The sequence below is a fragment of the Neodiprion virginianus genome, chromosome 7, assembly GCF_021901495.1.
Source record: "Neodiprion virginianus isolate iyNeoVirg1 chromosome 7, iyNeoVirg1.1, whole genome shotgun sequence".
In the NCBI taxonomy this organism is placed as follows: Eukaryota; Metazoa; Arthropoda; class Insecta; order Hymenoptera; family Diprionidae; genus Neodiprion; species Neodiprion virginianus.
In genome coordinates this window covers 4919414-4934351 of record NC_060883.1, presented here as the reverse complement: position 1 = coordinate 4934351, position 14938 = coordinate 4919414, and the positions used below count along the sequence as shown (strand labels likewise).

Genomic DNA, 14938 nt, shown 5'->3' with positions numbered 1-14938 from the left:
GAGGCCAGGCTTGGGGGTGATTGCCGGGTGGTGGGGGCGGTGGGGGTGGTGAGGGGGGATGATGGGCACGGAGGCTGATGCCGCTGCGGAGAGAGGCGGCATGGTATTCTAGGGTAGGGGGTGGTGGGGGTGGTGGGGGGTAGTTTCTCCCCTCGCGCCGGCGCCCCGGAGCGCGAGAGGCGCCGTTTGCGAAAGCTCGGTGGGGGCAACCCTTGGATCGATATGGCGAATTTCCGTCCCCGGCCATCGTCGAGGCAACCCCTCCGGCTCGCAGAAGCTTTCCCGTAGCTTCAGGACCGGGCCCTTGGCTCGGAGCGGTCACAGTCGGAGTAAACTTTTTGCCGACTTTGTTTTTTTCTTTTTTTGGAAATACGAATTTTTAGACGATTTTTGTAGAAAACTTTCCCGTGGATTGATGGAATTATTGTTTCAGGATTGTAAAAAAAAAAAAAAAGAAAATTTGTAGAACGAAATATAGTTGTAAATATGAAACGTTGATTTTAATTTAGTCGGTTTAATGAAACAATAGTTTTTTCTTTTGTGGTGCTAACAAAATATTGAATAGTCTCTGGTAGTGTCAGCTGAATCGCTTCGTACAGCTACAGCTTCGTACTAAACTTATACGGTTCATAGAAATCAGTTAAAATTACGAAATCACGAGAGCTATTAATCGATTAACGCTATCAATTTTTTCAGGTACAACAATTAATCAATCATTTTTCAATCCTTACAATATGATCTCACTGTGTAGATCTGATTTCGCAATCGCAACACAATCTATGGTATTTTAGTGTCAAACAATTTCTTAAACACTACTGAGGCATTTTATTTTCTGCGCACTATAAAATGAACAAAACTTTTTTTGTTTGTGTGAAAATAATGTCAAGTTGGATGTATATTAACCCTGAACTTGCATTTTCAGAAACAAGTTTCGGTAATTGCAGAAAAAAACTTCCGCCTTTTCCGTAAGAAATGAAATTTTTTCGGGAAACTTTTTTTCCGAAGGTAGAAACGATTTCTTTGTTTCTAAATTTATACCGAAATTAGTTTGGTAATTGGATTTTGAGACAGCAAAAACATGCTAACGAACGATATAGATATTCTACCCATGCACATAAGATTAAATATTTTTCCGTGTTTTCGTTTAGTTTCAAAGATTTGACGGGGGATCAGAAACGAGCGACAACGTGAACGGCTATGCGGCATGTATGGTCACCAGTTTCGCGTTTTTTTACCTTTACGATCTCCGGAATCACCGACTGTGTTTTTTTTTTTTTTTTTTTTTTATTCTTTACCAGGATCTCGTTTCTTCTCTTTCCACCCCCGTTAAACGTAGAATAAACCAACCCAAGCAGCGCACTGTTAACCTATCGAGAGTATCGAATCAACTGATTTTCACTCGGATGAAAGAGCGCGTTTTAAGCCAACAGCTCATGCTGACTATACGAGTGTGCTAATTACAGCAACTTCAAACAGACAGTCCAATGCTTAATTTTCTTGTCATATATGTAAGTCGATTTAGAGACGTCAATACGCGACTGATTGGTCATCAAGTCAAATCCGAGAAATTATTATCATTAGCCACTACTTACTGACACCTGTAAGCCGGCGGGGATTAACAATTTTTGATTTCTTCTGCCAAGGCGTGATGATGACTAAACGATTTTTCTTCATTGTTTTCAACTCTGCTCTTCTGTTCCGCATTTTCAACGACCAAAAAACGCCAGCTATCTACACTGAGAAAAATTTCATCGTTTATAGTAACTAGAAAAATTGAGTAAAAGAGGTATCGTTAAAAAAACTGTTTCAATATTGTTGGGATTACGAAAAACTAGGTACGCTTAATCATTTTGCGCTATTGTCGATCCTTTTTTGGTTATTGCAACGCAAAATCAGTTTCTGAGGTTTACTCTACTTTTCTTTTAGTTAAACAAGGCTTTAACGTCAATTTATTCTTGCAAAAGCATTAAATTTTCGCAACGGTTGCAAGAAAATATAGCAACAGCGATCGTAACGAGAAAGAACAGTAACGGATACTAGACTTTCCGGTAACGGCTAGAAAACTAATTTTCATTTTCTACCTAGAACTATATTTTTCGATCGTGGTAAAAAATGAAAGTTGTTGAGGACTGAGCGGTAACCGGAACTAAAAATTTCTCCCAGTGTAGAAGATATTACATGAGAACTTGCTCATGTTGTCCAGTCGTCCTGTAAATATCCTTGAATTATTCTTGTTTCCTGGAAATATTCTAAATTTAAGGTTTGCTGGGAACGATATATTTATTTGTCTTTACTGAATAATTATTTTTTAAATAGTGAATTTCCGCCTTGAATCTCGTCGTTCGTTTTTCCCTACCAACAGGTTGTAGAACGCCCTCTGCATTCGTGTGTTTTTATTTTTTCGGAATGTTCTTGAATAACCTGGAAATTTCTTGAAAATGTTCCTCGATTTGTTACGGATTTTTTACCAGACACCATGAGTTTGTGGTAATCGGGAAATTCCGATCGAGAGTCTGTTACGCCTGTAATAATGTTAACAGTAACAAACAAAGCCCGATTAAATCAACGCATTCATCGAACACGTCGTACTGACAATAACTCTCAAAAACTTCTGAACTCTGCATACATTATTTCTCGGTTGATGTTCGCTGATATTTAAATGTCAGAGCTGCTTTTCGAACGCGTGTTCAGGCGGAAAACTGCCGGCTATTGGGTCCGCGGTCACTATCATCCAAGCCGTGTGTCACAGACGGAAAAGAATGAGAAAAGAAAAATTGCTGTAAGCATCGCTTTGGATTTACCGTAAAAATTATAGCTGATTCATGTCAAATTTTACTTGCATTCTTCTTGAAATAAATTTCCACAAAATGCGTCTATAAATTGATTATTTTTAAAAAGCATAAATTTTTCTCTCAATTTATTACCGTATTCCTGGGTGAACAGATTATCATCTTACGCACCGTACGTACACATGTAGGATTAATCGGGAACACGTGATTTTATGAAACTACTTTTACAGCCCCAACGGATCACCTAAGATCTTTCCTTTTTTCATGCAACTATTACCGTATTATAATCCGCAGGCAACTAAATCCAAGCCTCATTTTTATGTGAGAGTAAACATCCAGAATCGCACAAAGTCTGAGGGTTGAACTTAGTTTCTGGTAACGATACCCGTTCAATAATTTACCCAAGATTGCTTGATTATCGAAAATGTTCCCACGGTCCTAACATATAACAATCTGGAATACGGTGTGTTTTTTTTTTTTTTTTCATTTCATTTTCATCAATGATCATCCAATTACAGAAGTACGATTCACCGAATCATACGACTTATTTGCACAAAGGTCAAGAGTTATTTCAGGGTCAGATTATACCTTAGGTTGAATTAATGTCGTGGTAACAACCTTGTTTATCTCGAAAATTTGTCAGTTGATTGAAGTCTACGTATATATCATGTCAACGAAGATACGTGTTGGAGCAGGGTGGTGATGGAGAAGGTAAAGGGGGCGTAGATTGAGCAACACGCTGTGAATGAGTCTGATGATCACGTCATTAGTGAATGTGCCTCGTTTGGCGACAGACGAGTTGTTCAGTAAATCACGCCGCGAGGCAGTATCTCGCTCCCAACTGACGTTTCCAGTCCTTTTGTTTCTTGCAAGGATCCCATGCGATTCGTTGAAAAGTTTGCACAGTTTCAGTGGCATTTTGCACTTAACGTTCATTGGTAGACGGAAGTTATCGTCACCAATCTGCATGTTATGCTACGCACCGATACTTCCAGTCAAAACTTAATTAATGCACAACGTTTTCAAGAAACACTAATGAGCTTTAACCGAGGCTTGTATTACTGAACTAATATTTGGGAAACTTTTTTACGAGCGGAACAGGTTTTATGGGTTTCTTTTCGAGTCGAAATTTAGCGCCTAAAATTGTCTCTACCGAGGTTTATATAAACCTACTTTGAAGGAAACTGGACCTAGACATTCTACGTTGAACTTCCAATTCTTAAAAATTTGAGAACAAACCCTACATTGAAACTCCAGCTCCTAAAAATTTGAAAATAAACCCTACATTGAACCTCTAACTCCTAAAAATTAAAGTACCAAATCCTAATTTGACGTTCTCAGAAGATGATTGAACCTATTTTGACGCTATTCAATCTACAGTTCCTCCATTGGACCTGTAACTCCTCTATAGATGTATTATTACAGCGATATTCAAGTGTTCACAATTAATAATCAAAGAGCTATTCAGACATAATTTTGATGAGTTTCAATACCATTTGAAAATTAAGTATCGCATTTCGACTGTATTTATTCAACGTTCTTACGAATACAACAACCTTTTTAACGACAGGAGCTACAAACTAATATAAACGCAAAATTCCAAAATTTATTGATACATTGAACTGTACTATCTTTGGAGGGTTAAACGAGGTTCTAAACAGACCCTACTTTGAGGCTAAACTTGTTAAATCGGGAAATTTCGGACATTTTTAGCGTCAAAGTAGGGTCTAATATTGCATTGAAATAGATCCTCTTCTACGTAGGGTTTAAAGTAGACGCTAAATTTCGACTCAGGTTTGGAGTAAAACTTTTGCTAGAATTCCCCGCGTGATTGAATTTTTTTGACTTCTATTATTATTAGACAAAGCAAATATTGGTAATGAGGTTTTGAAGCGAGTCAAACTCCCGTTTCTCATTTTAAATATCTAAGTGAATTTATTACGGGTGAAGAGGTAATTTATATAATCTTGTAACATACGATTTGAAATGTACATGCAGTTTGTTCTTCACAAAGTATCGTCCGAATCGTAAAACCTCTCGTATTTGGTCGTGGGTTTTTGAACGGCGTCGTAGTCCTTCCGTCCATCCTGAGCAAGGGGTTTTCCATCCTTGCTTGCCAAGTATCCCAAAAGCGGGCAGTAGGCAATGTTGACAATACCGACAACCCACATCACCCATGCGAATCCGATTTCCCTAACCATTTCACCGCCGATAATGGGCCCTGAAAATGAAGGGCGTGAAAGAGACCAAGAAAGAGAAGAGTAACCGGGTTGTCTTACTATAGCCGACATCGCCTCTCCAGTTCACACACGCACTCTTGACCACGTGTGCGAGCAAGCTGCCGGGTACAGTAGCGCGTAAAGTCCTCAAGAACGGAGTGGTTCTTTTCAACGTGTTTAAAGTCGTTAGACTGAGAGGTGGGTGTATGTAGGTACGTGCTCGAGACGGGCTGAATTTCGAGCTCTGTAGAGACCTTCAGCCGACTCGACTTACCCAGGGAGTATGCCAGGCTGACGGCCACTTGTTGCAAGGAGTAAACCGGTCCGTAACCGTCCTCCTGGTCGACCAACGACGCCAAAAGCGGGACCAGCGCCGCGTCGGCGATACCGATCCCCAGACCCATTCCCAGGTGCGGGATTACCAGCTGCGACATCGTCGTCGCCAGTGGCACCAGGATCGCGCTAACGCCAACCAGGAGCATGGCAAATATGGCCGTTTTGTATCGGCCGATGCGATAGGCCACCATTCCGAAGAAGTTAGTACCGACCAAGTAGCCGATGCTGTCCGGAATGAAAACGGTACCGAGTTGCCATTTCTGAGGAATAAAACAGCGGTCGATAGCCTGGAGAAGCTCGAGTTTTTGACGAGTAGTACATGCAACAACTCACTTTGGGCTTGACGTGGGTCATCAACCAGAGCGGAAGACACGGTTCCAAAATTGCCATGGCTGAAGTTGAGGACCAGATCGCTCCGGAGACTATTATAATCTTCTTGTCGGACAACAGGTACATCCAGTTAGTACGTGGTTCGGTCTTCTGCTGGTTAACAGTTGACATTCGATTAAAATTCCGGTTAACGCAATGCTCGCTGTGGAAGTCACTGCTTAAGTATAACACGAGTATACGAGTGACATACAGAGCTTTTAGTCTTCGTTGATGAACTGTTACATGGAGGTTGTACCTGTTTTATCGTGTGGAAGTCCAGTGCGGCAAGTTGAAAAACTGAAATATAACCGAGATGATTACTACCCACAGTTGACTGACTATTGACTATGGTTTTGACTCTTTATGGTTTTGACACGAAGGAGGCATGTTCATGCTCTGTGATACCTACAGATCAGGAAGACTATAGCGACCGAAACGAGCAGCAGTGGTGCCGTCTTGCCACTCAGATCGTAGAGAATCGAGCCGATGGGATATCCCAATAAAACACCGAGGGCGATACTGCCTAGGACGAAACCCATGATCTTTGACCTTTTCTCCTCCTCTGAGTATCGTGAGGCCACCAACGACATGCCAGAGACTCCGATGCATGCGGAAGATACGCCTTGAATACTCCTTGCCAAAAACAACACCTCGTAAGACTGGCCGAACGCGAATACTGGAATTGTTTACGACTTATTAACCATCGATCGCAATACCGCCACAGCAAGTTCATCGATTTGTTGAAGGACTAATTTCTGGATGATTGAAATGTTTCACAGGATTTCTGGCCTAGTTGCTTCCATTTCTTATCGCTCACTGAGCTGCTGTGAATTTCGAAAGTCTTGGAAGAGTCAAATTTCATTTTTGTGAGCCATCGCGACGACAGTAAAGTAACAACTCGTAGAAAAATTACACCAATGTGGTTATCACGTGCGAGTAGAGTTATATATGTGTACTCACATAACGCAGCGAGCAGTAGATTCACGCTGCCTATCAGAAGTGGTCGGGCATAGCCCAGAGTTCCCGTCAATGATCCAATCACTGGATTCAGGACCAGCTGAACCAACGCCTTGGAACTCAGCAGAAAACCCACACGACCGTTTTCGTCAGTTTCTGCATCAACGGTTGCATTGCCTTCCAAAGTATAGAGATAGTCAGGAATGATAGGTACTGAAATGAATTTTGAACGGTGAAATTATTTGTCTGTAAATAAAGAGGTCTGTACGACGTCCCATATGTGGGAATAATACCATTCGATGAGCTTTGCAAAGCAATAAGAGAGTACAGGGGTAATCACATTAGCTAAAACAATGGACAAGGATCCCTAAGTATTAACGACAGTTTGAGATTCACGTCATATGTCGAGTTTGAAACTAACTTTTCTTCCATAACTGACTTGTAACAAGTATCTTGGATGCGTTTTATGACAAACTTGTTAGAAACTTTACATAAACATATCGAGATAATGTCTTTTAAAACTTGACAAAGTTTTTGGTAAACTCCTTGAAAAGCTGACTCGATTTTCATAATCATAAATGTGCGAATGGTAAGTTCTATTTTGTACTTACCAACAACCGTCAAAAGAATGTTGTCCAAAAATAAGCTGAGATAAACCACCGAGACTAGAATGAATTTCGAATTTCTCAGTACTTCGAAACTCATTGTTAACCAAATGTCAAAACCAATTCAATGAACACGATGTCACAAACTAAGAATATATCGAACTATGCTTAAACCAACTGTCAGGGAATATTAAAGTTTGACTGTATTCTTCCACTCAATTGCTGTGATTTCGTTCTGACGTTATTCCTGATTTCTCGTTCATAGAACTAAGCAACTTCGACTCCTCTAAGGATCCCATGACCTTGGGTTGAATATAAGTTTTCTTGTTCAATTTATTTTGTACAAAATTCACATGACAACTGGGAGTCTCAAAGATACCACCATTGCTTTTATAGGTTTTGAGGAAACGACTTGCGCACTCCTAGCCAATATGCGTTACGCCTCCTGGTACCTGTTCACCACCATACGGACCCGGGTTCCGCGTTACACGACTCACTGCATCTTCAACGTATGCTCCGCTACACCGTCGCTTATCTACGCGGCGCAGGCTCACGCACTTCTCGATATTTATGGTGACTTTGTCGACTGGAATTAAATTTTTCACAAAGGAACAATTTGCAGTATGGGATAATGGAAGAGTCCTCTACTATGTGGCCGCCCATAAGGTACTCGAACAAATCTTATATTTCATCTTTCTTCATCGTCGACATCTTTTCACTTTTTTTTATAACCAAGGTGAGGTATATTTTACAGGGGAGAAAAATCGTCATCATCGAAGTTTTTTCCTCCCTCCTCGATATTCCCTGATGAACGCAGCGTCGTGTGAAAAATTACTATTCAAATTGTCCGCGTTTTTTTCGCTCCTGAAGCGATATCTCAATGCTCATTAATGTCAGTGCCTTAAAGAATTCCCAAGAAGGTGTTCACACTTTCTATTTCACAATTCTAATGGAAGTGGAGAAAACTCATACCGGTATACCGTACACGATTACATGTGTGGAAAAATTAATTACTGGCTTATAATGCCGCTGCCTTGCAGCTCGGTTGCAATGGTGCAGCTGTACTGCATTTTCTCACTCCCACACTGTCTCGCCCACTCGGTCACTCAGCAAGAAACACCTGTGAACCAATTCGTGGCAATTGAAATTGGATCCCATGCAATTTCAATCCCAGGTTCTAACCTGTACTCAACTAGCCTTAATCCTTTACGCGAGACGCTTTCTCTTCATTTCATATTCCAAAAACTGTAATTTCTTGTAACATGGACATGGAATTCATGCGCATGGATTACTCGAAATCGTTCAGTTAATTGTTTATTTTTCGTTCAAGGCATCAGAGTTTCTGGTACATAACAGTTGATCTTAATCAATACCTGAGAATTTCTCATATGCAATATTTCACTTACACTAAATGATCGTGTTTTAATAAATACATTCCAAGTACTAGAGAAATATTTTCAATATCGACTGAGTATGTTCAGTTAATTCTTACACTTACACATCATTAGAGCCGCACTTTTGGTCTATGGTTATTGATTTTCGTGAAAGACAAGTTTGCACGTTGTATGGGAAGTTTAAATCCTGGATTATTGTTACGTGAAATTCATTGTATCGGTTATTGTGGAAGACTCTGTAAAAAACTTCATCTCGTATATTTGTTTTCCGACTGACCGCAATTTCAAGATGTTGAATCAAACCCAGTGGTTTGATGCGATGATCAAACGGGTTGAGATGGAAGCATACGTCAGAAGAGCTTGGGCTGAATAATTAATCCAACATGCACAACTGAGATTCATAAAAATCAACAACCCTAATGTTGAAGTATATATATTATAGAGTCTTGGTGATCGGTCAATTAAGAAAACGTAATTTTAATGTTGAAGTAGAGATGATATCTTCAGATCTATGAATATAATCTTGATACCACCGGTGACGCAGCTTATATCGTAGCTTAAGCAACAATTTTTGCTCCTACAGTTGTGGAGTTCGTCAAGTATGAGTTGAAGTTTGGAAAATATGCAAGATTGAACACGCGTGAATGAATGATTGATACGAAGATGTATCCTATGATTAACGAGATTGAATAACCAGCATCTTATATTAGAATTTAGTGATTCTTGCAACATCGTTCTCCTCTTCTTCACGGATAGCGGACTCCGTTAGACCGAGTCTTGGGCTCGAACACCTAGTTGGGTATGCTTCATCCGGCCCTCTGACATTCGGCGATAATCGACCCTCGACGTAAATGTCAGTCTCCGTGCAGTCCCGATCATCCAGACCAATCCGCGACTCCCGGAACCGCCTGGGATGATCAACGTTCATTTCCTTTGAACTTCTTCCAATCGGACTTCGCCTACCCTGAATTAACAACGTGCGCTTTATTGGCTGTGATTGGTATTTTTAACGGTATACTTGAGCGTGGGATAATTCATTGATAAATTGGTGACAACTGAGTGTCCTGGACTTAAATTTTGGGGAATAATAAGGATTTACTTCTGTATTTTCGACGCAAACTCTGGGCACCGGCTGCAAATGATCAACTTCCCGCATTTCGGAGTTGAACGCGTAGTTGTTGTATCCAGGTCTCTGCCGAACATACGGGCTCACGCTTCGAGGAACGAATCTCGAGTTAGGACTAGAACATCCGTAGTAGTTAGGGTGGTAGGCCACTGTTGGTAGGCTGGCCACTCCCGCAGCTGCCGTGCTTCCGGGAAATGTGTAATCGTATAGTGCCTGATGAGACTGCAAATAAGGAAACTGGAGAAAAATAAGAGGAAACCGGTGGAAAAGATCGATCCAACTTTCAAGATGAAATGGGGTAGGTACCACTGAACAGTGCTAACCAACAATTCAGATGTGAGACAGAGTCATAAGGCTACTGACCATACCGAAAGTCGATACCGAAAGCTTTCCGATCATCTTATGAACTACGAATAATAACAGCGGTATGCATAAAAGATGTATGATAAAGTTCTATTTACAAGTCTGATGCACGGGAATATTAAAATGTACAGTGAAGTCATAATATAAATAAAAACTTAACTACTGCTAGGATACCTAGAAACTATATAGTTCAAAATAACAGGACAAAACTACCATAGTATTATAGGTTTCAACAATATTCTATATAAAAAGAGGAAGGTTGTGGTCTGGGTTCAGTTACAAGTGTTTTTCGGTTTACAAAAAGAAAAGATGACCAGCGTCGACATGGTCTTGATTCTAAAATTCCCGGTTATCCCTCTTATTCCATATTGAATGATTGAATTGGCACTAGATGGAAGATCTACATTCTAGAAAAAAGTGGGAACTTCTGGTCCAAGTTGAGGGTTCCACATTTCATGTTCGGGGTGTCACATGAGTCTAACCTGTCGAGCGATGGTGTTCGTTCTGGGGTCGACAGTGTAATCCTCAGGCTCGTACCTCGCCGAAAGAGTCTTGTCCTGACCAAGACGCGTGACCATGTAGTAAGTCCTCGGTATGAGAACGCCGAGTATGATGAGGTAGGCGCTGGCGATAACGCCAAAGGAGACAACGCAGTCGCGAGTTTCCGGTTCGACGAGAATGAAGCAAGTAATCCATACAGCCCAAACAATCAAGAGACCGATGACAGTTCCGAAGAAGCATTTTCCCTCACGGTAATTCCTCTGGATTTGAGCGATGAAACAACAAACAACGAAAAGTTTGAGAAGGAGGAATATGTCGTAGCTGAGTAAGGCGACAAATGTGCAGCTGCGGATGATCTTCCCGGAATCGTTTTTGTTGAGGACGAAAAACATGGTTGATATGGTTATTTGAACGCTCGAAACGAAGAACACCATCAAACCTTGGAGGTACCCGTTGATGTGTGTGGTGAATATACCGCCGACCGAGAAAGCCAGGAACAAGGCTCTTGATAGCATAATCGAGAACGCGATTCCAATTGACATGCTGGTGACGAGGATTTTCCTAGAGTTCAGGTGTTCAACGCCGAACATTGCGTCGTTCATGCAGAAGGGAATCACGGACTGGAGCATAAAGATTGTCGAGAGGATCAGGACTATCGTCAACGCTGGATTACCGTCGAGAACTTCGTCGACTACGTAGCGGTAAACTATGAAGACGATGATGATGAGACAGGCGACGGTCCCACAGGCGACAACGGTCAATATAATCGGTATCCAGAGACTCGTTTTCAAAATTCCCCTGGCGTCACGATTACGGCCGTGACCAGGCTCGCCAATTCTTCGATGAAAGTTTGAACACTTCTCACAACTGTTCGCGTACTTTCTAACGCACAGTTTCGGCATCCTGGGTATGTGAAGGTCCGAGGTGATCTCACTGGTAACAGCGTTGATTTTGTAGGCAATGATTTCCTCCTCTTCTTCCCTCAATTTCTTCATCGTCACAATGTACTGGACGGAGTGGGCCTTCGGCAATATGTGCAGAGCATCGTAGACCTCGGTATACATCATCGAGGTCTTCTTCCTTGAGTTAAAACGCGGCAGCACGCATTTCGCGCCGTTAGGACACGTCTTCTTCTGCAGCTCTTGGAGCGAACGAGCCGTCTCCACGATCGCTTTACCGATGCTGAGAAGGTACGGTGAGTGTATCACCGACTCGCCTGCTGTTCGAAGAAACGTATCGGAGCTGGAAAATTCTTCAAGCAAGTCGAAATCGAACGGCTCTGTTTTTATGATGTAAGAACCGGGTGGCACGTGATCTGTAACAAGTTGAAGAAGCTTTTCGATGAGTTTCTTGTTTTGGCATTCTAATCTGCAATGTGAAAGTGTTATCACAACGCGGTAACAAACTGCGGGAAAATATAAATGAAAATTCGCTACACGAAACAGAAGGATTAATCCTAAAAGTGAATAAAAAAAAAAAAAGAAAAAAACAGTGCGGCCAAGTGATCAGCTAAGTGGAAAAGCTCATAAAAGAAGGGTCTCATAGTGTTTCGGTATAGAAGGTACAGACTGGATTTGAGTTGGGAAAGGCGCGCCTAATTTCAGGGGTCTTAGGTTTTGATGGAAGTGCGAAAAGAGGAGTACAGAATGAACTTCGCCTACCATCGACGTGAGAGCCATCCAAAGGCAGAACCACCCACGTTATTTCTGGACCGATTATTTTTTCGCCGTTCTCGATCCATATTTTGATCTCGTCCTTGCTTCCCGCAACAGCGATCACCACGTGTGTAGAATTATCCGTGTCCAAAATTTCCGTGTAGCTTTTCAGACAGATTCCGGCTTTCCGGCTGGTGTCCAAAAAAACGTTCAAAACGTCCGGCGAATTCGAGAGGAACAAATCTACTACTTCGTACTTGGTGCTCAAGAAATCCACCATGATGCTGATAAGAGGTTTAGAGAAATTTTGATCGCTGTACGAGCTCATTGGCACAAGGCTAAACTGTTCCAGTGGCTCTAGTGTCTCACGGTACTCGTTCGGAACCAAGATCCCCAGTTCGTAGTAGGATGTGCAATCTTGTTCCACCGCCACCATCAGGGCCTCCTTGAAAACTGCCATCTTATCGTGACAACTGTCACGAATCTTCACTCCTAGCGAGGCAAGAAATCGAGGTGGTAAATTCTCTGATTCTGTAATCCGAACTTTGATCAAAATCTGCGCTAAAGTTTTACCTACCCAATGTGAGACCAGGGATGTAATCATACTTGTTCAACTTCTCAACAACGTACAGCGCTGTGGTGACTTCTTGGAAGCCTTTGGGAGATGAAACGTTACAATCTGGCCCGTAGTTTGTGTCCGCGAATACTGAAAAAGCAATGGAAACACTGACCATTCAATTCGCCTCTATACTGTCTGCGTAATAACCTGACAATACTCATGATTATTCCAAGAATAACCCCAGTAACAAAATGATCCATGCGATTTTCTTGTCATTGAAAAATTCCTGTTCATTGTAGTAATTGAAAATCAGGTATCAAGTTTCATCCTCGAAACACAGGACTGGGAATGATGAATCAATTCGGTGTGAACTTTTATGCTAGGAGTTCAGAGCTGACCATTGAATTTGGAAAAGAAATGGTGTTACATGGTGTCTGGTTAAAAATCCGTAAAAAATTCAAGGACATTTCTCGGACATTTTCAGGTTATTCAAGGACAATAACATTAGAATGTTTACAGGATACTAAAACAATTCAATGATAGTTTCTCCAGGACTTTTGAAGGACAAGCAAAATTCAAGGGTATTTCCCGTACAGCTGTACACTATATGTCAGATAATTCCGTCTTACCGACGATGATCGCGTCCCCGCTCACTTCCAAAAGGGTTCGGTTTCTCTCGCATATTGAGTAATCGTTCGCGAACGCGATACCGACTAGGTTTAAAACGGTTAGAGTGAAAAGCGTCCGAATCGCCATGCCTGATGCCTGCTTTGATGCTCGCATCGTTCATCGAAAGTGACAGGGCTGCAGTGTATGAACAGTTTGTCTTTGTACCATGGTTAGTCGAACGGTACTGAACTTGGCCTCGTATCACATTGTTTAAGGCGTTGTTCTTTCGTTTGTAGTCGATGTTTTGTCGATACGAAGGTCGGTAAGCAGTTCGGGGTACAACTTACGCCCATATACCTCCTATCTATACTTGTGTCGTTAAATATCTAGCTGGAAACAGCGAATCGATTTCAACGAAAGTAGCGTGCTCGATGTGAACCAAGAATCGCAATTGCGCAGCATGGAAATATTCCCTTTCAGGTAATCGTAACTATTTATTCTTTGGGATCAGGTTGAAGCCTGCGTTAATAACACACAGCATCACGTGACACTAAACGATTTTCCAAACTCGTCTCGTAATTAAACGATTCGTAAATCCCAGGGGATAGTGGAAGCTCCGGACTGGATTCGTCACACATGAATTAAGTTACACAGTGCTGATTGTTAGCGGATATCTGCACAGTTTTAAAAACCTATTTTAATTATTCCCGGTTTTGGGTTCGGAAAGTCTTCGAGCAATGGGACCTTATCACAGCGTGGGTCACATTTATGCAAGCTTAGCTTTTTGGCTTGGTTAGAACGAGTGACGCGGAACCGACTGACATGTCATGTTAGTGCCGGAGCCCAACAGCTGACAACGGTTCATGGCTTTTCAAAGGTGGGCAGGTGCCTCACTGTGCAGAGGCCGTGACTACAACGTTCGATATCGAAGCCGTACTTTTACCCTGCCTGCCAAGCTTCGTTCGCTAAGCGTTAAGCGAATTAGTCATTTAGTCGTATACCAAATTGCGCAACGCTTCTTGTCGGGGATAATGTGACGGGTCCGTTCTCAAACCGTGACAGGGATAACCTTCGCTTATGATTCCACAATCTGGGGTTAAAGTGAATAAAGAAAAAGTTTTTTCTTGACCTAGGTATTGATGAGAGTTGATTTATCGGATGGGGCCACTCGGGCCGAAACGTCAACTAATAATTGTCTTCTCACTGACCTTCATTCATATCCAATAAATCAACTCTCGTTAAAGTGAACAAAGGTCTTCCCAGTCCACATTATTTCTATATACCGTTTCCAAACCATTACGTAATGATCTTTGATTTTGTTTAAACTATTCTAGACTGTCTCACCGTCCAATAAAAAATTTTAAGTTCGGTTGTACTTTTGTGCATTGAACCTATGGCTTTTCACCAAATTATCTGATATCCTCATATTTGCAAGTTTATAATTGATTACAGGTTG

The 14938-nt window shown here is 41.6% G+C and overlaps 2 protein-coding genes across 5 annotated transcripts; both read right to left on the bottom strand.

Annotated features, from left to right (window-relative positions):
- Positions 1-4520: 4520 nt before the first annotated feature.
- LOC124309616 (synaptic vesicular amine transporter-like) lies at positions 4521-7678 on the bottom strand. Of its 2 annotated transcripts, none has more exons than XM_046773424.1 (7): positions 7282-7678; positions 6674-6883; positions 6123-6389; positions 5970-6010; positions 5678-5827; positions 5283-5604; positions 4521-5010 (listed from the first exon to the last, which is right to left on the bottom strand). In XM_046773424.1, the coding sequence occupies exons 1-7, from the start codon at positions 7373-7375 to the stop codon at positions 4796-4798; spliced, it is 1299 nt and encodes a 432-aa protein (XP_046629380.1). In that variant the 5' UTR covers positions 7376-7678; the 3' UTR covers positions 4521-4795. The 2 variants fall into 2 exon arrangements, with proteins under 2 accessions (XP_046629380.1, XP_046629381.1); XM_046773425.1 differs by having other exon boundaries at positions 5678-5824.
- Positions 7679-9151: 1473 nt separating this feature from the next.
- Positions 9152-14394, bottom strand: LOC124309614 (protein bride of sevenless). Of its 3 annotated transcripts, none has more exons than XM_046773419.1 (6): positions 13503-14394; positions 12892-13040; positions 12321-12806; positions 10641-11974; positions 9769-10032; positions 9152-9633 (listed from the first exon to the last, which is right to left on the bottom strand). In XM_046773419.1, exons 1-6 carry the CDS (start codon positions 13661-13663, stop codon positions 9376-9378), a joined length of 2652 nt encoding a protein of 883 aa, XP_046629375.1. In that variant the 5' UTR covers positions 13664-14394; the 3' UTR covers positions 9152-9375. The 3 variants fall into 3 exon arrangements, with proteins under 3 accessions (XP_046629375.1, XP_046629376.1, XP_046629377.1); XM_046773420.1 differs by having other exon boundaries at positions 9769-10017; XM_046773421.1 differs by having other exon boundaries at positions 12892-13020.
- Between the last annotated feature and the right edge of the window lie 544 nt (positions 14395-14938).

Bases quoted from the DNA above. Each gene is read 5' to 3' on its own strand.
- LOC124309614 (XM_046773419.1), bottom strand. From the start codon at position 13,663: ATGAACGATGCGAGCATCAAAGCAGGCATCAGGCATGGCGATTCGGAC. The intron at 13,041-13,502 runs GTAAGACGGAAT...TTGAATGGTCAG, and splicing joins CGGGGACGCGATCATCGTCG to TGTTTCCATTGCTTTTTCAG. The intron at 11,975-12,320 runs GTAGGCGAAGTT...AACTTGTTACAG, and splicing joins GGATGGCTCTCACGTCGATG to ATCACGTGCCACCCGGTTCT.
- LOC124309616 (XM_046773424.1), bottom strand. From the start codon at position 7,375: ATGAGTTTCGAAGTACTGAGAAATTCGAAATTCATTCTAGTCTCGGTG. The intron at 6,390-6,673 runs GTGAGTACACAT...AAACAATTCCAG, and splicing joins TCTACTGCTCGCTGCGTTAT to TATTCGCGTTCGGCCAGTCT. The intron at 6,011-6,122 runs GTAGGTATCACA...GTTATATTTCAG, and splicing joins CGCTATAGTCTTCCTGATCT to TTTTTCAACTTGCCGCACTG.